Below are 26,603 nucleotides of genomic sequence, written 5' to 3'. Positions count from 1 at the left end.
AGACCTTCAAGGTGGACTTCACTCTCTAAAGACTGAATTAGGGAACTGCCACCTCCCCTGCTCCCTCTGCAGAGCCAGGAACAAAGCCCCCCTTTGCCGGGCCTCAGACTCACCGTCATCAACTCCTTCTGGAAGGACTTCCTCTCCTTGTTCTCCACGCTGTTGCAGTCTTCCTTCAGCTTCTCCAGCACGGAGGCCACTCTTTCCGGCTCGCTGTCCAGCTCCGCCCGGCAGAAGAAGCTGAGCGGCAAGTTCAGGTAGCCCAGGGCGTCGGCGAAGGAGCGCCAGCTGCTGAGGTTCTCCATCAGCAGAGTCCTCACTGAGGCGTAGATGTAGGTCAGGAACTTGCAGGGCCTCAGGATCTGCTCCAGCAGCAGGCTGGTGGTGAGGTCCGGCCCGGAGAAGTAGCTGGGTTTGACCTTCCCCACCACCAGCACGTTTTTGGTGTGCACGAGGCCGACCTTGCCCTGGTAGTAGCCGATGTACCACTCCTTGGTCCACAGCTGGCCTTTCAACCTGATCTTCTCCTCACTGAGGAGGGCGATGACGTCTCCCTTCTTGTACTCCAGCAAGTAGTGGTTCTTGCTCTGCCTCACCACCGTCTTCAGCAGCTTCCCATACTTGAGGCTCAACACTGGCCGGTCCTGAAAAACTGGATACTTGGCGGTGGCAGCCAGCGGGGAGAGGATGATCTTCCCCACCTCGTTCTTCTTCAGGAACCGCCTCTGCCCCGTGGGTTTGATGGCGCTCTTTGGTGGTGGCTGCGGCGTCTGGACGCAGAACTGGGTGAGGATGGCATCCTGGTCATCCTTGACCTGTATCCTCAGCGTGAAGTCCGACAGCTCGTTGGGGTCATGGGAGGAGATGGGGAAGATGAGGCGGCTGACCTTGCCCAGCTTCATCTGGAAGCCCCGCACGATCTTGGCCTGCTCGCTGGCCTTCACCTCGTAGTTGGTCATGTTGGAGAACATGCAGAGCTTGAGGTCCTGGGGCCGGGACAGGGCAAACTGGTGCTTCCCCCAGAGCTGCAGGGCGACGGGAGCCGGGCTGTGGCACTGCCTGGTGACCTCGTTGACCAGCAGGGTCTTGGGGGCGCACTCGTGGCCGAACATGGCCACCACGGTCTTGAAGGAAGGGTGGATGTGCTTGGGGCCGTAGACGCCCACCGTGATCTTCTTGCTGATGTAATCCCATACGGTGTAAGGGTAGAGGATGTTCTGGCCCTGCGCCACGGCCGCGATGTACATGCAGGGCTCCAGATTCTCCAGCTGCACCTGGATGGTGTCCCCGTAGGAGTAGCTCAGCTGCATGGGCGTGTAGGGCCCCTCCTTCATGTCGCTGCGCAGGCACTGCAGCCCCACCAGGCTCTTGCTCACCGCGTCACTCTTGACCTCCGCCGACACCTTCATCTCCAGGATGATGAAGGTCTTCACCTCCATGTTGCTGAGCTTGATCTGCAGCACGGGGCTGATGGTGCTGCACTTGTCGCTGTTCAGCTCCAGCGGTGGGTCCAGCATGGCCTTCATGGAGATCTGCTGCGTCTCGCCGGGGCACACGTGGCCCTCGGGCACGTGGATGCTGATGTTGGTGTCGGGCAGCTGCACGGCCCCGCCAGAGCTGTCCAGCTTGCACACGATGTTGGTCTCCACCGGCTGCGTCTGACCCCAGCCGGGATTCTGGCCAAGCAAATCCAAGTCATGGCAAGACCGAGCCAGCTTCCTGTGATTCAGCCACGCTGTCCTAAAATCCTCCCTGCTCTGGAACTGCTCAGGGGTGGGAGACTTCAAACCGCTGAAGAAACCTGACGACGCCGGCGCATCCGACTTGGCCTGGAGGACCGACAGCTCGGACAAGCTGTAGGAGCGTTTGCTTCGGAAGAAGGGGTTGTCCCTCCTCACAGGCTGCTCCACATCCAGCCTGTTGGTGGAGGGAAACTCATCAAAAAGGTTCCCCAGGCTGCTGTTGGCAGCTGAAGCGGGGAGAGCCGCCGTGGGAGCGGCCGTGTCGAAGAGCAACAAATCCACAGCCACGCTGGAGTTGGACTCTTTGTCCGAGCTGGGTGCCGCTTGAGAATTCCCGTTCAGGAACGGGTTGGTGTGCACTCCGTTCAGGAAGGGGTTGTTGTGGTAGGATTTGGCAGAGTTTCTCTTCCCTTCAGTCCACTCCCCGAGCAGGTCCAGCTCCTTGACGCCCTCGTCGGGGCTCTCCAGCAGGCTGTCGATGACGCCGCTGTCGGTGAGGGAGGAGTTGCGGTGGCTGACGGGCTGCACGTAGGAGGAGGGGATGTAGCCCATCTCCGTGGTGTTGTGGGCGTACCACCACTCCCCTCCCGACGTGTCCAGCACGTACAGGTGGTCCCCCTTGGAGAACTTCAAGGTGGTGAAGTTTGTGGGGCAGTAGTCCTTGATCGCCACCACTTCCTTGGCGTTCCCGAAGGACGTGGGGTTGTCCACCAGCAAGGCACTGGGAGAAGGCACTGCAGAGGCAAGGAGGAGACAGCAGCGTGAGACATGCTCAGCAGAGCCACCACTGACTTGGAAGCCTTTATTCCAGGTCACCATCCCATGCTGTTTTAAGTGATGAAGGTGGTTTTGGGATCACCGAACCATTAAAGTTGGAAAAGGCCTCCAAGACCATTGAGTCCAACCATTAACCCAGCACTGCCATGTCCACCACTAAGCCATGTCCCCAAGTGCCACATCTATGTGTTTTCTGAACATTTGCAGGTCCACCGATTCCCTGGGCAACCTCTCAAGCCTGCAGGTATTTTTCTCCATAAATTTTTTCAAGAAAACTCCACTGTTTCTGGTACATTCACACCTCTCTACCCTAAAGAGTTCATCCAAACCCAAGATAACTCTCCCTATAGGCTAAAAGCCCTCTTGCTCTGCTGTAACCCCTCTCCTGCACATCTGAAACATGCCCAGAGAAGCTGTGGCTGCCCCTGAATCCCTGGAAGTATTCCAGGCCAGGTTGGATGGGGCTTGGAGCAACCTGGGCTAGGGGAAGGTGTCCCTGCTTTCAGGTCCCTCCCAAATCAAACCAATCTGTGGTTCTGAAGGTTACCCAGGTTGAACCCTCACAGAATCCCACCCCTCCCTCTCACACTGCTGTTCTGGTCCTGGCAGCAGCTCCAACCTCCCCTGCAGAAGTGCCAGTGGAAGAGTTTTCTGCCAGGGGATCCCAATTTACACCCAGGCTGGGCTGAGCCTACACTGCCACCCTATTTATTGGCTTTGCTCTCATTTCCAGGACGTGTTTCTGTAAAAAGCACTAAAAACAAGCTTCAGATGATGTTTCATCAATGGTTAAATGTGTGCTGCCTCCCCAGAGAGTCTGAGGAAAACAAGGAAAGCTGGATTTTAACCAACAGGGAGCTGCAAGGGAACTGGGACAGCACCTGCTTCAACAGAGCTCTGTGGGAGGAAAAGGGAGTTTAGAAAACACAGGAAGCCCTTAAAATCCCAGAGACAAAGGGATGGGAGCTCAGAATGCACATCCCTGTAGCCTCCACTCGCAGGCTGGCAGCACTTCTCAGCCACAATAAAAACAGGGCAAGGGAAGATACAGCTGAGCAAAGAAAGCTCTTTGAATATAGCCTGGGGGATTGAGTATTCCAAGGGGAAGAGTTTTGTACACATCCTGAACAGCTCATCTGCCAGCAGGCAAAGGTGTGGGGACACTCATCCAGTGGGAAACTGCACCGAAACTCCAAACTGGAATTCTTTTGGCAGCCTGCTAGGTTTGGAAGCCACTGTTAACTCAGTCATGCTGCAGGATGGAGCATTTTTGGTGTCAGATCAGACAGGCAAGTGGCTGTTCCCTTGTCCCTCCATCTGGGCATGCAGGGGTTAACAGGGATGTGCTGAAACCCCTTGGAGAAGAGGAGCAATTCCTGGTTTTGCATTAAAACCCATCTAATTTGCAGCAAGTGTTTGATATTCAGGTGCTACACCTGCAAAAACAATCTCCTTTGTGCCTGTTTACTCTCAAGGCCCTCAGCGCTCTCCAGCTTCCCCCTGGAGCTTTTCCTTGGGATGCTCTCCTGCCAGGGGAGCAGCAATTCCCCTCCCACCTGACCACAGCATAAAAGGAAAACACAGCAGGGAAAGAAAAAAAAAGGCAATAAAAAAGCTGAAAAAAAAAACCTCACAAAAAAGGATTATTGGAGGAGCAACCCGCAGGCTCCCAACGCTGGGGTGAGGGAAACACTTTTGTCACGATCCTTGTTGGTGCCACCAAGCCCTCCCAGGGGTGGAGATGGGCCTGGAGTGAGGAGGGGGGGATGCCCAGACACCTTTGGAGCCCTCCCAGGGGATGGGGATGGGCCTGGAATGAGCAGGAGGGGATGCCCAGGCACCTTTGGAGCCCTCCCAGGGGTGGAGATGGCCTGGAATGAGGAGGGAGTGATGCTCAGACACCTTTCCAGCCCTCCAAAGGGATTGGGAATGGCTTGGAATGAGGAGGAGGGGATGCCCAGACACCTTTGGAGCCCTTCTAGGTGGTGGAGATGGGCCTGAAATGAGGAGGGGGCGATGCCCAGGCACCTTTGGAGCCCTCCCAGGGGTGGGGATGGCCTGAAATGAGGAGGGGGCGATACCCAGGCATCTTTGGAGCCCTCCCAGGGGTGAGGATGGCCTGGAGTGAGGAGGGGGCGATGTCCAGACAGCTTTGGAGCCCTCCCAGGGGTGGGGATGGGCCTGGATGAGGAAGGGGATGATTCCCAAGCACCTTTGGAGCCCTTCCAGGGGTGGGGATGGCCTGGATGAGGAAGGGGATGATTCCCAAGCACCTTTGGAGCCCTTCCAGGGGTGGGGATGGCCTGGATGAGGAAGGGGATGATTCCCAAGCACCTTTGGAGCCCTCCCAGGGGTGGGGATGGGCCTGGATGAGGAAGGGGATGATTCCCAAGCACCTTTGGAGCCCTCCCAGGGGTGGGGATGGCCTGGATGAGGAAGGGGATGATTCCCAAGCACCTTTGACGTCGCAGAGGGCGCTCTCAGCCGCGAAGGCCTCGCCCAGGTCGATGAGGGCGCCCTCGGAGCGGCAGCGCGGGAGCCCTCCCGAGTTGGCCGCCCGGATCCTCTGCGCTGCCATCTCCGCTCCCGGCGGGCACTACATGGCCATGGCCCCTCTGCCGGCGATGGGGAGCCCGGTGTCACCTCGGGGAACCAGCCTGGGGGACACAGACAGAGGCCAGGCTGTTAGAAAAGCACCCCACGGCACCCAGACACTGATTCCGATACAGGAGAGCCTGTCCTGCTCTCCTTACCCCATCATGGAACTCAACCTGGATGCTCCCAGGGACCACAGCACTGCCAGCAAACCCCTGGACACAACCCCACTGAAGCAGCCCTCTGGCCTTTAGGAGTTTTTTGGGACTATAAATTGGTCCCTCCTCCCCATTTCCCAAGCATTTGCAGGTTGCTGTAACACAATTATAAGAGCACTAAGCACCAGGCTGCTGTGGGAGCAGGGAAGACCCACAGGACTGGGCTTTTTCCCTGTTCAAAGGGGTCACATCCCTCTCTCCTACTGCAGCATCTCCTTGGATGGGGACTGGCTCTTCCCACTTGTTCTCCCCTCACCCGGCCAACCAAGCAGAGCAACATCCCTTCCTGCACTGAATACGATTCAAATAAAGGGAAAAACTAAGGAAAAATAAATTTTTCCCTCTTTTTTTTCCAGAAGCACTTGCAGAAACACTTGCAGAGCCCCCGTGGAAGAGCAGCTGGATCAGCCCAGTGGAGCTGAGAGGAAAAGGAGCCCGTTCCCACAGGACACTCCGACCACCAACGTGGTGGCTGATGCAAGCATGGGCAAGAGCTTCCCTGACGTCACCCGTGTCCTCTGGAGCTGGGACAGGGGCCAGATGGGCCAGGACAAGCAGGGAAGGCTGAAGGCACGGCTGGAGCACAGCCTGAACCATGAGCTGCTACTCTAGGTTTGCACCAGGGAGCAGGAACGCTGTCCGGCATAGCTGGGATCATCCTGGAAATTCTGGATTCAGCCCCTGCCTCCTGCTCCCTCAGAGCTGCCACAAAACTCCAGCCTGGCTGCAAAACACCAGCAGGTCCTAACCACAGAAGTTTTAATTAGAAGTTATATCCAAATCCCTTGTTTTACAAAGGGATTTTCATCCACTCCTAATGCTGCTCTTCCTTTCTCCCCCTCCCATGCAATTTTTTTTTATTCTTTTCCTCCCTCTGCTTGAAAATGAAATCCAACAGAAAATATCAGCCAGAGCCAAATTCCTTAGGTGGGAATACAGAGCTGATGTCTCCTCAGGCACTGTGAGGGGGAGCAGCAATTCCTGAAGGATTTGGTGCCCTTTTCTGGAATGCAACAAGAGGAAATTTGCAGGGGAGAGCCTGAGCAGGAGATACTCCAGCCTGCTTGAAATGCTTCCCAAGCCATCCCCAGGGCTGGTATGCCAGGAATGTGGCTGGCTGGAAGGGATGCACAGAGCCAGAAAAGGGAAGAGAGAAGCTGTGTGCAAACATTTCCCCTTCGAGGAGAGCCTCCCCTCCTGTCGGGTCCTGCTGGGAATAAACACAGGGAAAACCAGACTTTGAGTCAAGGCTGAGCTTATCAGAGCTGGGACAGGTAAGAGAGGGCACCTGGAGCTGCTGCCAGGGGCAGGATAAAGGAATAAACAGGAATAACCAGGAATAAGGAGGAATAACCTCCAAGAGGAAGCAAGGAAGGGAGGAAGGATGCTCCCCTTGGCTGGCACCATTCACCATCCACCCAGTTCCACCTATTAATGTCATTTGGGATTGCTGCTTTTCTAGGTGGTGTGGAAAGAGCCCAAGAACACAGTGCCTCCCCTCTAGAGACCCCACACCTCACTGATTTTGGCAATTCTTGTTAAAAAAATAAAATAAAATAAAATAATATAAAATAAAATAAAATAAAATATAAAATAAAATAAAATATAAAAATAAAAAATAAAATAAAATACAATAAAATATAAAATAAAATATAAAAAATAAAATACAATACAATAAAATATAAAATAAAATATAAAAAATAAAATAAAATAAAATAAAAAATATAAAATAAAATAAAAAATATAAAATAAAATAAAATAAAATAAAATAAAATAAAATAAAATAAAATAAAATAAAACCGCTGCAGCGTCCCAAAATTCCCCCCTGCTTGGGCAGCGCTGCACGAAGTAGGAAAAAAAAAAACAAGTGTAAGCCACGAATATGTTTTGAAACACCTGCATCAAATGAATTTTATATTAATTATGGCAGCTACAGCCTTGACAGTTCTCACTGATGGATCCACAAGCCTGGAATGTGCAAGGATGCTCTCCCCCACCTCTATTTATATAAGGAGATGGGAAACTTCCTGCTAAAGGCCTCTGGCAGATGTGGCTGTGTAGAGAAACAGCTGGAAAAATTCCCTCTGCATGGAACCCTGAGGCCTCCAAAGGCAGTGGGAATCTACACACAAGCGAGGGATAATGGAAAGGTATTTCCTGTCCTGACAGCAGCATCCTGGGTCTGTCTGTCCCTCCTGGATGCAGGGATGCACACACACACTGAAAGATGGGGGCCAGCCTCCCCCCGGGCTGGGTTTAGGATGGGAGCCCTGGTTTGGGGCTGGGGATGGACCAAAATGTCCATGGAATGCAGAGGTCACCAGCAAAGCCTCAAATCCAGGCTGTGTGAGGAAAAAAGGGACAAGTGGGGAGAAACAAAGGGTGGAAGGGGCAAGATCTGTTTAGAAATCACCGAGACAATGGTCTGCAAACTCCTCTGAAAGCGGTTTAAATTTAGCCTGGGGTTAAATATAGAGCAGGGGAAAACCCAGCTCCATCTGTTTATACCCAAAGCCACCGACAGCATCCGAAATGAATGGTGGGGGGAAGGAAACCAGTGGGCGATCAGAGCACACCCTGACAGCGCCAGCAGCTCCTCAAAGGCACCCACACCTGCTCTTCACGCTGGTTTTTCCCTCAGGGCCCCACAGAGGTGACATTTTTCTTTCCCAAATCCTAAGCAGGCTTTGCTGGGAGCTGGAGGAAGCTTTAGGGAAGGGCTGGTGAGCAGATTTCCACGGGTGCATCCTCACAGCTTCCTGGCATGGATGGTGCTGCCCCTGGATCTAACCTTCCCTGGGGAGCCTGGGCACCTTCTGGGGAAAGAGTCTTTTCCTAAAATCCAACCTGAACATCCCCAGCACAGCTCCAGCTGCTCCCTCAGGTCCCCCCAGGCATGGAGCAGCAGCAGGTCTGGGGCTGGTGACAGTGTCACATCTACTAAAAACAAAACCTTGCCACTTACTGATGAAACTTCACTAAAAACGAAACCAAACTTTTCCTGCAGCACTTGAACACGCAGCTGCAACATTTCCTGGTGTGCAGAAGGTTAAAAACAACTTCTGAAAAATGTCTGGTAGAATTTATCCCAGAAATCCAACTCTGCAGGCCCAGGGGCTCCCCTGGCACAGCAGAGCCCCATCCTGAGCAGCTCCAGCCATCATTCCTGATGGGATTATGGGATGGACCCACCTCTGGCTGGACACTGAGCTATCAAACACACACCACAGGCACCCAGCCATGCTGCACAGGGAAAAGCAATCCCGGGGAAAAGCCCAAACCCACGTTCCTGGAGCAAAGAAATGCAATAATAAAACCACGGGAACACCCAAAAGTGCACAGCCTGAGGGTGGGAGGGAAGCAGGATCTGCTGCTGGCCAAGGGAAGGTCCTCTCCAAGAAGCACTGGTGTGGTGCAGGTGGAAGAGGAGCCCTCAGTGAGGGGAAACCCCTGGCTGCCAGGAATTTGGGCTGATAAGAGGCAGGGCTGGGTGGTACCAAGCACCAGCAGGGCTGAAGATGGAGCTAGGTCCTTGCAGGGGCAGCCAAGGAGCTGCCAGCAGCAAAAGGAGTTGTGCACATCCCTGCCCATCCCACATTCCCAAATCTCCCTCTTGGGATGGAGCTGCAGGGTCCATCCCACCAAGGCACTCAGTGTCCGTGGGAAGCACAAGGAACAGGAGGCATCGTGACACAAGACTGGTCAACTCTGCCATAACTACCACCCTGTTTTCCCTGGAAAATCCACTGAAAGCCTCTCAAGACTGTGGTGCAAGCTCAAGAGAAATCTCCCACCCTACCCTTGGCCACAAATTGAAAATTGGGGGGGGGAAAAAAAAATATGGAGCTTCCAATCAATCCCTCATCATCCGCTCCCCACAACAGAGCCAAGATCAACACCAGGCACTTGCTGCTTTATGGCTTTTACTTTTTCTTTCTCCAAAGTTGAGTTCCTCTGGCTCTCCTACAAACACAGAAGTGTTTTTGGAGGTTTCTTTTAAAAACAGTCGGCTTTGCTTGGATATGAGCAAATTTCAACTTTTCCTAGGGAGGAATTCATGCCCCAGAGCCACAGCGCTCCCCACAACACTTGTCCCACACAATTTGAATTTACTGCTAATGTTGCTTTGATCAGTCACAAAACCCCCAGCAACTCAAATCCATGGGGGCAAGATGCAGAAAAGACCCCTCCACACCCAGGATGACACCAACCCACTGCAAGGTGCAATGGCCTACAAAAAAAAGCCGTAAAAAGCCCCAGAGTGACCAAAACTTCTAAATTTTAGCAAACAATCTGATTTAGGAACTTGGTTTTGCCCTGTGAGTTCTTCACCTTCAAGATCTCCCTCATGGCTATGACACAACACAACTCTGGCCCTCGCTCCACACACTTCCCCCCAGTGGAAAAGGATCCCATGGAAAAGGAACTCCCTCCTTTTTCCATGCTTGTACTGACAGGCATCTTCAAGCAGGTGAAAAAGCACAATGTCCTTGAAACTGGCAAGATAAATCCAATTTAAACATCAGCACAGCCCCACCCAGGTCCTCCTGCAAGGCTGGGATGCCTTTGGAAGCAGCTGGTGGTAAGGAACAGACTGATGATGACATTGAGGCTCATCTCCTGGTGATCCAGGTCCCTTCCATGAGCCTTGCTGGAGGGGATGGGTGGGGAAGAGCTGGCTGCTGTTGAGATTCTCCCCTCAGAAGGCAGGCCCAAGCATTTTCCAAGCGTGATTCCAGCCGTGCCCGGTGATTCCTGACCCCGCTCCCTCTCTCTTATCTCCTCCTCCTCCCTCACCGCTTGCGTTTGCCAAGCCAACGCTTTCATCTTCCAAAGAAAAGGGAGAAAAAAAAAACCCACCCTAGCCAAGCAGAGATAAAACCACCCCTAAAGACAACACCAAACACCAGCTCTTTGTACCAGGAAGAACAGCCTGGTGTGAACTCACACGTCCGTCCCAGCGCGAGCCCGCCGGGAGCTGCCAGGAACACAACACTGAAGGGCTCCTTTAGTCCCTTCCCCAGCAAACAAGAAGGGACTTGTGGAGGCATCGGGACCTCCCAGCCCTCCTGCAGCACCCTCACGTCCCAGGGCTTTGCTTTGGAGCCCATTCCCACCGTGTGATGTGGGAATGGCTGCACCCAACCCGTGCCACGCCGTGCCCTCCGCTCCCCATGGAAAAATCCTGCCCTGGAGCTCCAGCTTGGCTCAGCTCCTGCTGCCAGGCAAGGGCAAGCCAAGCTTGATGGAGAAGGGAGGGGAATGAAGGCAGTTTGGGCTGAGTGTGTGCTGGTGGTGCCTGGTGTCCATCACAGTCTCCCTTGTCATCCTTCACAGGCAAAGCAGGAAGGACAGGAGAGCTTCCTTTTATAGCAGCCACTCTGGAGCATGAGGAATATCCCCCTGGAGATCCATCCCCAGCTGCATGAGACTCAAATATAAATTAGTCCTGAGGGTGGGAAAAGGGAGTTTTCCCTGCAGGACCTCCTGCTGCTGTCCAGCACTGATGCCATGGCACAGGAAGGTCCTGGAGATGCAGGCACCACCCTTGGGCATCCACAGCCACCCCAAATCCCTGGAAAGGGTGCTGGCATGGCAGAGGTTTAAAGACCCTCTAAAGGAAGGTGCTGGAGGTGCTGCACAGGGCAGGAACACCTGTGAGGTTCACAGGGCCACAAAAAAAGCTTTTCCTGGGACAACAGCCCAGGTCCTCCTGCTCCACAGCAACAAAACCACGGCACGTGCACCCATCCTGATAACACAGGGAAGCAAAGAAAGCTGGACCTGCTTCCATGGTTCCAACACTACCATGGGCTGCAAGACCAGCCACCCCCTCCAACATTCCCAAAAATAGCCAAGGCAGAGGGATGTCACCAGTGGGATGGAGCTTTTGCCCAGGGGAGGGCTTGGCCAGTCCTTCCCTGAACCCACAGACATTTTTGCCTCCTCAGTGTCCTACAGCAGCAAGGAACTGCACAGATGGGCTGGAAGGCAATGGGAAACTCATCTCCACCAGGAACAGAATCCCATCTGTTGCCCACCAGCCCTCATGTCAGAAGAGGCAGAGTTCAGTCCTGGTCTGCCCATGCTGTGTTCTCAATGTTCTTCCAAGAGAAAAAAAAAACCACTTCCTAATTCAGGCAGGGCACTCCCAAAGGTGTTCTGGCTTTTCATCTGGATGGATGCTCCTCTGGCAGGGCAAGGAGTTTAATCCAGACAAGTCCCACAGGCACCAACAAAAGCACAAAAAACCAAAGTCACATCCAGTGCTGTGCTCCCAGAGGAGTTAAACACAAAAGCCATAAACTCAAGCTTTAAAACCCTTGGATGGAACAGGAGTCCAGGAGAGAAGTGTCCTCCTCCAAGCCCTCACAGCCCCTCCAAAGTCCTTCACAAGCCCAAGAGGTTGGCCAACAGCCAAAGCAAGGCTGTTCCTGAAGGATGCTTAGGGCCAAAAGCATGGACCAAATGTCTCTTAAAGCAGGGAAAATCAGATTTGAGCTGGATCAGGCAACAGCCCAAGCTCACACAGGCAATCAGTGGTGGAGGAGAAGTGAAACCCAGATTTCCAGAGCCACAAAAAGACACTTTTAAAGAAAAGATCCTGCCAGAATCACCAGCACAATGCACACAGACACCATGGCCACCCAGGAGATCCCAGGCCAACACCCACAAAGCCCAGAGTAAGGGAAACCCTGGAAGTCAAAATGAGGGGAAACAGCTTCCCACCTCTGAGGATGCTGCAAGAACCATCTCATGACCACCCAAGGGGGGCCACTCAGCCCCTCCTCCCCATCTCAAAGCAACCAGATCCAGGGAGCTTGAAGGCAAAAGGGACTAATTGAGAAAATCCTGGAGCAGCTCGATATTGCCGCAGTCACTCCCGGCAGCTTCCCCTTCCTAGGATAATTTGGATGCTAATTTGGCCATCAAGAGCTGTCAAAACCCAAAGTCCCTGAACTGCTGAGCTTCCCCCGGAGGAGATGATGACAGAGCTTTAACTGCATGGACACTTCAGAGCCCTGTCCCCATCACCCTTCAGTGGCTCTGCCCTTGCCTGGCGAAGAGGAGCTGCTGCAGTGCCACGTGTTCTCCTGGCTCCTGGCTGGAAAACCAGCCCCACCAGCGTGACCAGAGAAGGGCAGGCACAGGGAAGTCACTCACGCTGCTGGCTGGACAGGCTGCCACCACAGCTGGTGCAGAGAGGACAGCACAAAGCTCCAGAGATGAGCTGCACACCACCAGAGAGGAGGCGGCTCCCAGCAGCTCAGCACAGACAACTCCACGCTGCTCTCCCAGCCCAAGCACTCCACCAAGACTGATCCATCTCCAGGTATCCTCAGTCAGGAGGTCCATTTCTTGGGAAAAACAAGGGGTTTTGTTCCCAGCTTGCCATCTGGACACCAAGCAATGATGAGTGAAACCTCTCTGGATTCCAAGAACTGGTCCAAGCTGGGGAAAAACCACCCCCTTGGTTCCATTTTCTAGCACACCTTCCTGATTAATCCATCAGTGATCTGCTGCTGGATAACAGGACACCCTCAGCTATGCTGAAAATGCTGACGGGGAGCCAAAACCCTCCTTTCTTTCCTCTCTTTGAGCAGAAACAAACAGAATCAGCACATTGCAAAGAATTCCCTCAAAACAGCGGGGTTTTTTAATCTCCTCTTTGGTAAACATTCCCAAACCAGATTGCCAGGGACACCTGGGTTTAAGCAGCTTAACCCTTTGCTGGAGTTGATGGGAAAGGAAAGAGGGGGGTTGGTTGCTTCATGGGATGCTCCATGCTCGATCTAATCTCACAACCCAGGGATTTCCATGTCAGAAAGAGGGCAGGGATACCTGGAGAGCAAACTCCCAGGTGATGATGCAAGGATGTGGGGACAGATCAGAGAATCATGGAATGGTTTGGCTTGGAAAGGACCTTAAAGTTTGTCTCATGGGCAGGGACACCTTTTACTATCCCAGGTTGCTCCAAGCTCCATCCAAACTGGCCTTGGGCCAGGGATCCAGGGGCAGCCACAGCTGCTCTGGGCACCCTGTGCCAGGGCCTGCCCACCCTCTCAGGGAAGAATTTCTTCTTGATATCTGATCTAAACCAACCAGAGCCTGGATTAGGACATCTCAGGTTTGACCTCACCTGCACACCCATCCCAGGACGTGTTCCTGTCTCCATCCAGAGCAGGCTTTGGACACCACACCCATTCCGAGGACACAAAGACCACCTGGCTCATTTTAGGTGGTTTTCAGCAGCTCAAGTCCTCACTTTAACTCAGTTCAGAGCTTCTCCAGGAGTGGGAATGAGTTTTCCAGGTGCAGACACCTACCTGTGCCAGCTAGGAGGGTGCCTGAGATGCACCAAAGCCGGCTGCTGTTTATGCAACACAGGAGCAACCCTGCGCCTGCTTGTTTAATTAATTACCTGAAATTAAAGCCCAGCAGACTGCACAGAGACTCCCTGCAACCTGCAAATTAACTCAGCCTGGGGGTGAGGGAGGTCAGACAGCATCCAAGCAGTGGCTCCAAGCATTTTCCACAGCATCAGGAGTGCCATGAAGGGGAAAAAAACCCCAAACAACACCACCCACCCCCAGCTGTCAGAGCTCTGGGGTTTTGTTGTTTCAGTCTGGCCAGGCTAAGAGCTGCTCAGTCCCATCACCGTGGGTCAGATGGCTGATAAGAAACCAATTTCATCATTTTTAAGCCCCAAATGTTTATGGGCAGGCTTTATCTGCAAACAAAGACTTGCACTTTGAGCTGCAGCTTTGCGTCAGTTTGAGAACAGGCGAGGCCGTGTCGGGATTAACGCGGTGCCAAAGAGAGCCAAAGTCCCCTGCCTGCAGTCTCCATCATGTATGATGGCAAAGCTGCTTCTCTGGGCCAGGACACAACCCTTGGCACAACATTTTGGGGATAGATGCCCCTTATTTAGCAAGATGCTTTGGCGCAAAAATAGCAATTTCTGCGAATCTTTGCTAAAAACCTTTGCTCAAAATTACTCCCCTTGCTGGACGGAGCAGGGTGGAATCTCAAACACTTTTTTTTTGCAGCATTAGTCACCAGGCAAAATTGAAATGATACCTGAAAGTCATCCTAGAGCCACAGCAGGCTGTTCCCTGCCCAAGGCAGAGCTTTATTTCTTGAGTGGAGCAATTTCTACAACTCTGCACTGCACTAGTAAGGACAAGACACCTCCCCTGAGTGCATCAGACACAGGAGCATCCCTTAAAAAAGGGACATCTCGAGCCACCACAGAGGGAACATCTCCAGAGGACAAGTTATTCCCCAAGAAGTCAGCCCCAGGCAAGGCTGGAAAGGGACAGACCTGCCCTGGCTTCTCCTTGCCCAAGAGGAGCCCCAGAGCCACGTGCTCCGTTCATTCCCACTGAGATTTCAGAGAATCCCAGAAATTCCCACTGAGATTTCAGAGAATCCCAGAAGGGTTTGGGTTGGAAGGGGACCTTAAAGCCCTTCTTTGCCAATCCATGGGCAAACAAGCCTTCCACCAGTCCAGGCTGCTTGATTCCCATCTGTAAGACAGCACAGAGTTAAATTTTGGGGGTTTGGAGCTTGAATTAGGGGTGAAGCGTTATCAGCTGTGATAAGGGGTGGTTTAGGGCCAACCAAGTGCCCAAATTAGAGGAGACAAGACAAACCACACAGGGGATACAGTAGAGCCCAAAGCTTGTCCTCTACCTCTACAAGAACACCTCTTTTCAAAAAGCAGGGACTAAACTGAGGTTAAAAAGCCACACAGACTCCCTGGCTCAGCAGGGAATGCCTCACTCCATACCCTAGGCATTCCCTAGGCACATTCCCTGTGAGCAGCACAGAACCCCCTCCATTTGTGGGTTCCTGTGGAGAACCACTCCAACCCCACCACCAGCCCTGCTCAGAGGCTGATCTGACAAGCTCAGAGACGTGTTTTTAACTTCCAGACCCAAAACATGGGGCTGCAAGCAGCAGGAGAAGACAAATCCATGGCACCTCCACCGACCTGCCCAGACAACACCTCCTGCTCTCAGCAACATCAACATCCCAGATTTTTTTTTTTTTTTTCCCTATCAGGATGGAGCTTTTCCACATCTCATTGTTGGTCACAGCCAGCAGATGTTGGTGCCAGTGATGGGACAGCCCTGCCAGGAGAGGCAGCACTGACTGAAAGCAACCCTGAGGAAAAGACCTGGAATTCCAGGGAGTGGGAGGTGGTTTACAAGGGCCTGGAGGGACAGGAAAAGGGGGAATGGCTTTAAACTGACAGAGATGGGATACTGGGGAGGAATTGTTCCCTGGGAGGGTGAAGAAACCCTGGCAGAGGCTGCCCAGAGAAGCTCTGGCTGCCCCTGGATACAAAACCAGGCTGGATGGGGCTTGGAAAACCTGGGATAATGCAAAGTGTCCCTGCCCTGGAATGAGGTGAGCTTTTAGGTCCCTTCCAAGCCAAACCACTCCTTGATTCCAAGCAGGACACAGCAAGAACTTTCCAGGAGCTGAGGATGCTCTGCAGCCCAGCCAGCTGATGGCCACATGCAGCCTGCAGGACTCTGCAGGGTCAGGCTGGAATTAGACACACTCCTGATGAGGAAAAAACTCCCTAAAATATCAAACCAATGCAGAAGGACCTTTCTTTTTTTTTTTCTTTTTCTTTTCTTTTTTTTTTCTAATTTTTAATTAAAACTTGCTTGAAGTGCCACATAAAAGAAGTGAAATCCCAGGCGCAGCTGACGCATCAGGAGAGATTTATATTTAGAAGAATGACTGAAGTACTCAATCAACAGGGAAAAAAAAAAAAGGGAACTTTTTCAGCAGGGTCCAGAAGGAGGAAAGAAAACCAAGAGGGAGACAGCCACCACCACCCATTATTCCTTAGGGCAAGATCCACTGGCATTTTGGCCTCCCAACAAGCCACTTTTGCAGTGAATTCAGCTTTTTTTTTGGCCATGCATGATCCCAGTAAACAACATTTACAGCCAGAACACATGATGAGCATCACAAGACAACTGGCACAAGTATTATTTTTAAATACCATCAGCTCTGCTTTTAACAGGACGACAGGAAATGTGTTATTACTCGAGCATAAAACAAATATATTGAGGTGATTAAAAAAGAAAAAAAAGGAAAAAAAAGCCATTCCCAAGCTTCACAGAGTGAAGATTTAAAGAGAGATAAAACAGAGCACCACCAGAAAAACATAATCCTTCAAAATCTGCCATTCCTCCTGCTGCATTTATTCATTTGGGAGCTTTCAGTCCAAAAGTCAGAGCCCTGCTTAGCCGGATATCCGATCGTTTGCTGGGCCTCATCCCAAATTTCTCCAGCATTACTCACTTTTTTCTTTTTTTTTTTTTTTGTGCAGGAAGGGGGATGAGGATTTTCTGGTGAAAGGCAGAAGTGAGGCAGAAGTGTTTGCAGCACTGTGGAGCGTGGGATTTCCATGGATAGGCCCAGACCTCTGCTTCCAAATGATTCCCATGCACAGAAGAAGAAAGGGACCGGGGAGATTCTGGGACTGTGCACAGTTTTAGAGCTGAGGATGAGCTGGGAGCCCTTCTGGAGTGATTTTAGAGCCCATTTTTGGAGACATGGGCACCACAACTGCAGGGACCACGGTTTAACCTCTCCACGGAGAAACGCTGTGCCTCAGTTTCCCCACGCCGTTCTCCAGTGGTACCCAACCCCTCCAGGACACACATTCCTCCCTTTTGCCCCAAGGATTCATCTCCACCTGCCAGCACTCAGGTTCCCATCCCAGCCAGGAGAACCAGCTTCCCTCAGGATGAGTGTAAGGCCAGGCTTTACAACAGAGCCCAGCACAGGGAGCTGGGATGGGGATGGAACAGTCACAGAGCAGAGAAGGGGTTAAACACTCCCCCTTCCCAAATCCCTGCTCCAGGGCCCCCATCCCTGCTCCAGACCCCACATTCCTCTGCTCAAGCAGCCTGCAGGGCTTCCCTCTGCTCACTCTTTCCATGCCTGGCCATGTCCTGGATGTTTTGGATGTTTCAGGAGCTCCTGCTCTGCCCTGGCAGGAGCTGCAGGGATGTCCCTGGCAGGGCCAGCAGCACAGCCATGGAATGCTCTGGGCTGGGAACACCTCAAAGCCCATCTCATTCCCATTGCAGGGACACCTCTGCACTGTCCCAGGTTTCTCCAAGCCCCATCCAACCTCTCCTGGGACACTTCCAGGGATCCAGGGGCAGCCACAGCTTCTCTGGGTGCCAGGGCCTGCCCACCCTCACAGGGAACAATTCCCTCCCAATATCCCATCCATCCCTGCCCTCTAAACCTGTGAGCTTAAAGCAATTCCCCCTCGTCCTGTCACTCCATGCCCTTGTCTAACAGCTCCCAGGAGCAGGGATGGATGCTGTGGAGAGCACAGCACATCCCATGGGGATCTGGATGAGTCCCTGTGTCCTCCCCATCTCTGGGGTGGAGCTGCTGCCACCTCATTCCAGGGATCTCAGCAGGCTCTGCAGGAGCCCAGGTGGACCATCTGGCTAATTGAGTTAATTAAAGCATTTTTCAGCAGCCATTAACTCTCAGGCAGCTCTCCCTGGGGAGCAGGGGCCACAGCTCAGGAGCAGCATAGGAGAGATGGAAAAAATTACTGGGAAGCACTGAGGGCACTGAGCTGCTCCTCTGCAGCACTGGCTGCCTCCAGCAGCTCCCAGGGGAAAAAAAAACCAATCCCAAATCCCCCAAAACTTCCCCTATTTGGCAGGATGTGAAGAGCCAGGCAGGAGAGGAGAGCACCACAGGGATGTCCCCATCCCAGAGCATCCTTCCCAAGCAAATCTTGGAATTTTGAGCTGGTCAAGGGCAGCACTGGCAGCACAGGGGCTCTGCTTTGCTGACGAGGTAATTGCCACCCTCCAGGGATAACAAACACCTTGTCCATGGTCCATTCCCACAAAAGCAAGGAAAACACTTCCAAAGACTCCAGGAAAGCCTTGTTTTGTGGTCTCACTCCCTGATAAGCTCAGCTGTTGGAAAGGAGACGCTTTCCAGGAAGCTGATATCAAAAACTAACTCCCAAAATGACCCATCCTGGCGCTGGGGATGCCAGGTTTTCCTCCCCTTCCCCCAAAGAAACCCACTTGTCCCACCTGAGCAATCCCTGCAGAGGTACCACCACTCCTGGGGAGGCTGCTCCAAGGAACCTGCATCCACAGTGAAGGAGGAGCTGGAGCAAGGGAGGACAAGCTGTGGGATACACCCCTCCCTTCTCCTCCTTCCTTTTTCTGGGATGCACTTGGGCATCTTCTCTTTCGTTATCTGGGATGCACTCCCATCAGCTTCCCCTTTTTTGTGGGATTTACTCACAACTCCCCCTTTTGAGGGATACCCTCATCTCCTCATCTTTTTTGGTTTTTTTTATGGGACACACTCACACAGCTCCTCTGTTTTCCAGGACACACCCACACAATCCCTTCTCCTTCTGTGGGATGCACAGCTCTTTTTGTCCTGGATCTACCCACACACCTGCCCCTCCAGCTTTTTTCTGGGATGCACTCATGCATCTCCTCCTCCTTTTTTTGATGGGATGCACCCCTACCTCCTCCTGGTCTCCTGGTTTTTTTTGCAAGATACAATCACACAGGTCCTGCTTTTGTGGGATGGACTCACAGATTTTTTTTTTTTTTTTTTTTTTTTTTTTGTTTTTTTTTTTTTTGTTCAGGATGCTCTCAAGCATCTTTCTTTTTTTTTTTTTCCTTTTTTTTTTTTTTTTTTGCAAGGACCAGTTGCTCCCAGGCCCACTGGGAACTATTCCCTGCACTTCCTCAAGGATTCCAACAGCTCAACCTGCCCCAAAAGCTGGAGCCACACACACACACAGACCCAAAAACCCCCACTGAGAATGTTCATGACAAAATAAGCAGGGAGGGGATTTGGGGCAGAGAGCAGAGCCATTCCCAAGCCTGGCTTTCCCTGCTTTCCCTGGGAAATGCTTCCCAGAGCAACCCCACCCCGGGAGCCCTAATCTGATGGCAGGTTTTCAATGGAGCGGCCAGGATGGGGAGGGAGAGAGGCTGGACAGGGGGGAAAGAAAGCAAGGAAATGCCTCTGAGGTGAGGAGGTTTTTTTTTCTCTGGCTGGGGCTGCCTTGCTTGGCTTTGCTTTGCTTTGCTTTGCTTTGTTTTTTGTTTTGTTTTGTTTTGTTTCGCTTTGCTCGCCCGCCTCCAGCGCTGCCATTTTCCGGAAGCCGGAGCAGCGCTGGCAGAAAAATGGGAAGTTTCTCTTTGTTTAATTTTAGCAGCCTCTGCTCTGAGGGACCCAGCAGAGCTCCCCCAGCTGCTCTGGGAACGGATGTGAGGCAGGAGCAGGGAGCAGCAGCAGGGAATGAGGCAGGAATTGGGGATTTCACATCGGACACGGCCCCGGCTGAAGCGCTCTCGGTGCCAGGGGTGTGTGAGACTGGGGAGGCTCTGAGCTGAACTCCCTGGGTGACCACTGCATCCAGCATTCCACTTCCTGGGGGTTTTTCTGCTCCTTTTCTCCATGCTTGACCTGTGGAGGTGTTTTCAGGTGGGTAACTTGAGCACCTTCCCCCACCACACCAACAAAATGAGGGATGCTGCACCCAGCCCTGCACACACTAAGAAATCCAACCAAACCCACTCTGGGACTTATCCCAGATTCATAACTCAGGCTGGGAAAAACCCTTGGGACCACAGCTTCCAGCAGCAGTGCCCATAAAACACCTCCTGCCCTGCTCCTCTCCCATTGTTCAACTCCAAAAAAGCCTTTTTCTCCCTGTTCCTAAGGAAACAGCCGGTGCTGCTCAAAGGAGGCCACACACCACGCTGACCCTGGGCCCCAAAAAGGACCTGGAACACTTCATGGGGATGACCCAAAGCCCTTGATCCAGGCAGGGTGGCCAGGCAGGGCAGGAGGAGGGCAGCAGCTGGATTTACCCCCGGAGAGAGGGAGGCAGGGATGAGCTGAGCAAGGCAGGAGCCCAGGGCACAGCCAGGAGTCTCTGCTGGGCCCAGATTTTCTGGAGTCAGCTGGAAAATATCTGGTTTGGCTCCCTGGCAGTGATTTCCTCTCTCAAAAATGCTGGGATGGTCCCCAGGGTGACCCTCCCATGGGGCAGGGGAGGAAGCAACTCCAGAGAATGAGCAGTGAAAAGGAAAAGGCTTTCTCATCATCATCATCAACATCATTATTATTAAAGTTTTCCCCATCACCTAACGGGACTGCAAACCAGATGTGCATCACCACCCCTCCAATTTACACAAAGGCAGCCTGATGATGAAAAATATGAAAAATATGAAAAATCACCCAGTCCCAGAATGGTCTGGGTTAGAAGGGACCTTAAAGCTCATCCCATTCCACCCCCTGCCATTCCAGGGACACCTTCCACTGTCCCAGGCTGCTCCAATGTCCAACCCTGTCCACCCTGGACACTTCCAGGGATCCAGGGGCAGCCACAGCTTCTCTGGGAAAACTGTGCCAGCACCTCACAGGGAAGAATTCCTTCCTAATATCCCATCTAAACCAATTCTCCCTCATTTTGAAGAAGCACCAGAGCAATCACAAAATAAGTAAGCCACCTTCCACCTCTGCATTTTCACATACAAAGGTTTGAGGCTACCAATTTATTCTCCCATGGGGTTCCCAGTGGAGGGGCACAGCCTGGCCACCTAAGAGTGGGATTAAAGCCAGGAAATGCTGCTGGTGGCACACTGAGTGATTCCTCCCAAAAACATGCAGCCCACCCAAAATGCCAACTTCCCAGCAGAGGGACAAAAATCCAATCCAGGGACGCCATGGAAGAGTTGGAAGGTTTATGGTCTGCTCTTTGATCCATGAAAAACTGACTTTTTTTCCCTGGGAAGCACCTGGGCCTGCAGCCCCCCTGAGGCAGCAGAGGGATTCCATGTGCATTCCTGCATTCCCTGCTGCTGTGAGCCATCCCACACATCCCCATCCTGACTCCCACACTTTTCTTTAGGAGCCCACAGGAACAGAAATACACAGAAATCGCTCCAAGGACCACCAGGAGGAATTAAGGACCCCAGGATGCAAGGAGGAGCACAAAGAAGGGGGAGAAGCCACAGGTACCCTCAAAAATTACCCTTTAGTCTGGATGGTTGTGGTGTTAATGTGCTCACTTGAGCACTAAAAGCCAGATCTGAGCTGCTGGGAGCAAGTCTTGTTTTTGGGAAGCAGAGGGACTTGTGAGCACAAGCATGTGCCAAAGCTGCAGGTCCTGCAAGAGCCTTCTCCTTTTTCCCCCCTTCCTAAAACCCCAAACATTATCTGGGGCCACGGAGGCAGCTGGGGCTGCAAATCCTTCTGAACTCATCATCAATGACCAGCAGAGCTGTCCTGGTACTCCAACCCTTCAGCTTCTCCAGGGACAGGGCTCAGCCCCACCACCTGCACCAGGAGCAGCCCAGGGTTTCTCCTGCCCCTTCTCTGCCCCCCAGTTCCATCAGAGGGATTTCCCCTGTGCCAGCACCGGCACAGCCACGTGCTCCCGGCCCAGCCAAGGCTGGCACAGCACTGCCAAGGCCCCCAGACAATGCCAGCCCTGTGCCCAAGCCCTGGGCAGGGTCAGTGCTGGCCAGGAGCGAGCCCAGGGCAGCAGCTCCTGCTGAGGGAAGCCATGGGGAACACGTTCTGTGCTTTGAAACCTCGCTCTGAAAATTCTGGGGAGCGGCTTGGGTGGGTCCTGAGCTGGTGCTGGCAGTGGAGATGGCTCCTGCACCCTGGCAGGGCATTGTCCAGAGGGCAGGGAGCCCCACACCCTGCTCTCCATGAACACCCTGCTGCAGCCATCACAGAATCCCAGAATGGTTTGGGTTGGAAGGGACCTCAAATCAAAGGACATCCCACCCCTGCCATGGCAGGGACACATTCCACTGTCCCATGTGGCTCCAAGCCCCATCCAGCCTGGCCTGGGACACTCCAGGGATCCAGGGCCACAGCTGCTCTAAAAACTGTGCCAGCACCTCACAGGGAACAATTCTTTATTCCCAATATCCCATCCATCCCTGCCCTCTGGCAGTGGAAGCCATTCCCTGTGTCCTGTCCCTCCATGCCTTGTCCCCAGTCCCTCTGCAGCTCTCCTGGAGCCCCTTTAGGCCCTGCCAGGGGCTCTGAGGTGTCCCTGGAGCCTTCTCCTCTCCAGGTGAGCACCCCCAGCTCTCCCAGCCTGGCTCCAGAACAGAGATATCCCAGTTAATAAGATATCCCAGTTAATAAGCAGAAACACATTTCCCAGTGGGTTGATCCCGTGTTTCAAAGCTGACTCATCACTGGTCACTGGGGAAGTCAACATTTGGCTACAAAACTTTCCTGGGTGTTGCCATCCCCTGCTCCCTGTGACAGGGACAGCACCCGAGGAAATGGCTGGAACTGTGTCAGAGGGGATTTAGGTTGGATTTTAGGAAAAAGTTCTTCCCCCAGAGGGTGCTGGCACTGCCCAGGCTCCCCAGGGAATGGGCACAGCCCTGAGGGTGCCAGAACTCCGGGAATGTTTGGAAAACACTCCCAGGGATGCACAGGGTGGGATTGTTGGGGGGTCTGTGCAGGGCAGGGGTTGGACTGGACAATCCCTGTGGGTTTCTCCCAGCTCAGGAAATTCCATGATTCCATAAAAACCCATCCTACCTCCCCAGCACCTCCCGTGGAGCCCCCGGGGCCAGTCTGCAAAGCTCAGGTGCTTTCAGGAGGGATTTGGGGCAGGAAAGAAGAAGCAGGTGCCAAACATGAGGTGAGGGTATTTGCATTCCCTCCTGTGCCAGCTGCCAGCAGAAATCCAGCCAGGAGGGGACAAAGCTCTCAGACCCCCTGGAAACAAGGAGACTGAGGAGGATGCAAATTTCCCTGCAAGGACAGCTCCGGCCACGAAAAGTCACATTTAAATGCTTTTCCTATTAAAAATACAAAACCCACACACACTGTTTTTAAGGAGTGTCTAAACCACCTCCTTACAATCCCCACAAGCTCTTGAGAGCAACCCCACCAGGCTAAAATAAATATTTTAGCTTGGCAAATAGTTTTCCTCTCATTAAAAGGCAAACACAATTAGGATGTCGAGCGCCGGCTGCAATCGCTCCACGCTGCTCCGGCTCTGGTTGATTAAAAGTAAGGAAGCTGCTATTTTTGAAAAGCACATTCCCTTCCACAGCCTGAACGGGGTTATTTTGGACATAGAGAGCCATGGAAAGCTGGCATCTCTGCCTGCAAAATTCCCCAGCCAGGAGGGGATGCACTCAGCAGGGCCGTGGGATAGGGGGCGGTGAGAAAAATGGGAATTTTGCTGTGAGTGACCAGGGGGGTGAAACTCGCTGTGGGAAGAACATGGAGACCCTGGAAAGCTGAGGGAATCATGGATGGTTTGGGCTGGAAGGGACCTCGAAGTTCACCTCATGGGCAGGGACACCTTCCACCAGAGCAGGGCTGCTCCAAGCCCCATGCAACACTCCCAGGGATGGGGCAAGGGTGAGCTGCTCCAGAGAAAAGGAGGAAAGAAGGAAAAAGCAGAGCAGGAGAGCAGAGCTGCCACCAGAGATGCTGTCCCCTCTGCAGGGTCTGGGACCAACACAGCTGTGCAGGAGCAGGAGCCAGGAAGGAGGAGACGTGAACATTCCGAGGAGCCCAGGATTCTTTAGGCTGGAAAAGCTCTGTGAAAGCTTCAAGCCCAAGCATTAACCCAGCTGCCAAACCCACCCCTGTCAGACCTACAAGCCATCCCAGGGGGATGTTGTCCTCATGACCAAGAATTTTTTCTACTTTAATGCAAATTTAAGCATCCAGGCAAGAGGAAACCAAGGATGGATCCTTATTCCAGAGCCTCAGCATCCAGACAGAGCTGGCAACACCACACAGCCCCCACTCCAACTCCTACCCAAGCTGCTGCTCCACTCAGCATTATTAACTTTTAATGTATATATTAATTAACAGCCAAAAGTTAATCATTGCAAATCTCAGGGAGCGAGGAGAGGCTGGAGAGGGGAGGAAGGCAGTGATGGGCATCCCAGAGCTGGGAATTTGCATGCACCTGATCCCACACCCCACAGCTCTGCTGGGTTTGGGGGCTTTGATGCCATGTGGCTTCATTTGGGCACAGAACAACCTCACAGTCCCCACTGTCCCAAAGTTATGCTGAGCCTAAACTCCTGAGCAGGCAGGGATCCCAGGAAATCAGCATTCCCAGGAGCCTGCAGCACACCTGAACAATTCCACCTCTCCCACCCAGCAGCAACAGCTGGAAACCGAGGCTTCACAGCATCCCTGGTCCCAAAGCATCCCTGGTCCCAAAGCATCCCTGGTCCCAAAGCATCCCTGGATCCAAAGCATCCCTTGCTCCCAAAGCATCCCTTGCTCCCAAAGCATCCCTGGATCCAAAGCATCCCTGGACCCAAAGCATCCCTGGCTCCCAAAGCATCCCTGGATCCAAAGCATTCCCAGCTCCCAAAACATCCCTGGCCCCAAAGCATCCCGGGACCCAAAGCATCCCTGGACCCACAGCATCCCTGGACCCACAGCATCCCTGGACCCACAGCATCCCTGGACCCACAGCATTCCTGGACCCACAGCATCCCTGGCCCCCGCAGCACCCCCGGGCAGCCAGCAGGGAGCAGAGAGGGCAGCGAGCCCTGGGCGAGCTGGGAGAGCCCTCCTGGAAAAGGCACGGCGGGCACAGCCGCTGGAATGCGGCTCGGAGCAGCCCCAGCTGCTCCCGGAGCGTCCCGGCGGTGCCGATGGGGAACGGGAGCGCTGCTGGCCGCGGGACACGTGCGGTGACAGCGGCAGGGCGACAACAGCCCGGGCAGCCACTCGTGGCAGTGCCAGCGGGAGCCGGGGGACAAGAGGGGTGCATCCCCACGGCACAGGAACGGGGACACGGAGCCACATTTACAACCCGACACGGCACATGGCAGCGGGGACACAGCGCAGGGACACCAACACCGAGCAGAAAACGCGGCCACACACACGGGGGACACGGGGACACAGACACACAGGGACACAGTCACACACAGTCACACACGCAGGGGACACGGTCACACACACACAGGGACACACAGGGACACACAGGGACACAGACACAGGGACACAGTCACAGGGACACACAGGGACACAGTCACACAAGCAGGGGACATGTGGCACGCACAGTCGCCCAGGACACACGCACAAAGTGGCACCCAGAGGACACTCAGAGTGTCACACACTCAGACACACACAGGTCACACACACACAGTGACAGCCCCACGGAGGACAGAGTGTCACACACACACAGTGACAGCCCCACGGAGGACACTCGGAGTGCCACACACACACACACAGTGACAGCCCCACGGAGGACAGAGTGTCACACACACAGTGACAGCCCCACGGAGGACAGAGTGTCACAAACACACAGTGGCAGCCCCACGGAGGAAACTCGGAGTGTCACAAACACACAGTGACAGCCCCACGGAGGACACTCGGAGTGCCACACACACACAGCGACAGCCCCACGGAGGACAGAGTGTCACACACACAGTGACAGCCCCACACTCAGAGTGCCACACACGCAGTGTCACACTGCCACACGCGACACTTGTACACACACACACACTTTACACGCGGTCACAAGCACACTCACGGTGTCACCCACGGTGTCACACACACACACACACACACACAGACGCTCTCGCTCTCCCCGGCCGCCTCCCCGCGCTCCGCCGCTGCCTCAGCCCCGACCCTCCGCCGCCACCACCGCCTCCCTCCCTCCCTCCCTCCCTCCGCCGCCGCCGCCACAAACTTTTCCCCAGCGGCCCCGGGATCCCTCGGGGAGCCGCTCCCGCCGCCCGCAGCCCCCGGGCTCGCCCCGCTCCCGGCTCTCACCTGCGCCCGCTCCGACCCCGCCACCGCCGGCACCGAACCCGCTCCCGCTCCCGCTCCCGCCGCGCTCCGGGCGCGCCCCCGCCGGCACCGGCCGCGCGCACCCGCCCCGCTGACGTCACGGGGCGTGGTATGGGCGTGGTCGGGGCGTGGCCACGCGGAGGGCGGGAACGCGGGGGGGGAACGGGGGATGGCGGGGGGGGCGGGGGGAGATGCTGGTGTAAAACACGTGGGGAGGAGAGAAGGACGGGAAAAGCGGGATGGGGGAATGGGTCCTTGTGCAAGGGGGGAGTGCGAGCCACGCCCGCCCAGCCCGGTGTGAGCGCGGGCACACTCGCGGTGGTGGTGACACTCGCCGTGGTCACACTCGCGGTGGTGACACCCGTGGTAGTGACACTCACCCTCAAAACTTGGGGGAAATGAAGGTTTA

General features: G+C 53.9%; 1 protein-coding gene and 1 long non-coding RNA gene across 4 annotated transcripts in view; one reads left to right on the top strand and one right to left on the bottom strand.

The window, feature by feature from the left end:
• SH3BP4 (SH3 domain binding protein 4) overlaps positions 1–26,320 on the bottom strand; it is a 33,824-nt gene extending 7,504 nt beyond the window's left edge. For both annotated transcript variants that reach the window (XR_013182966.1, XM_077180983.1), the window contains exons 1-3: positions 26,177–26,320; positions 4,977–5,176; positions 114–2,476 (exon numbers count right to left, since the gene is read on the bottom strand). Coding sequence is in view for 1 of the 2 variants with exons in the window: in XM_077180983.1 (XP_077037098.1) it covers positions 114–2,476; positions 4,977–5,097 (2,484 nt within the window). In the remaining variant the exon portion in view is untranslated. The remainder of the gene's footprint in view (positions 1–113; positions 2,477–4,976; positions 5,177–26,176) is intronic.
• Positions 19,302–23,113, top strand: LOC143694447 (uncharacterized). Of its 2 annotated transcripts, XR_013182931.1 has the most exons (4): positions 19,302–19,401; positions 19,587–19,858; positions 21,291–21,396; positions 23,089–23,113. It is a non-coding gene; the product is annotated as an uncharacterized LOC143694447 (long non-coding RNA). The 2 variants fall into 2 exon arrangements; XR_013182929.1 differs by lacking the exon at positions 19,587–19,858 and having other exon boundaries at positions 19,315–19,401; positions 23,089–23,109.
• Positions 26,321–26,603: the final 283 nt, after the last annotated feature.

Source organism: Agelaius phoeniceus, chromosome 7 (assembly GCF_051311805.1).
Source record: "Agelaius phoeniceus isolate bAgePho1 chromosome 7, bAgePho1.hap1, whole genome shotgun sequence".
Lineage (NCBI taxonomy): Eukaryota > Metazoa > Chordata > Aves > Passeriformes > Icteridae > Agelaius > Agelaius phoeniceus.
The sequence above is the reverse complement of the archived record's forward strand: the minus strand, read 5'-3'. Positions and strand labels throughout refer to the sequence as shown.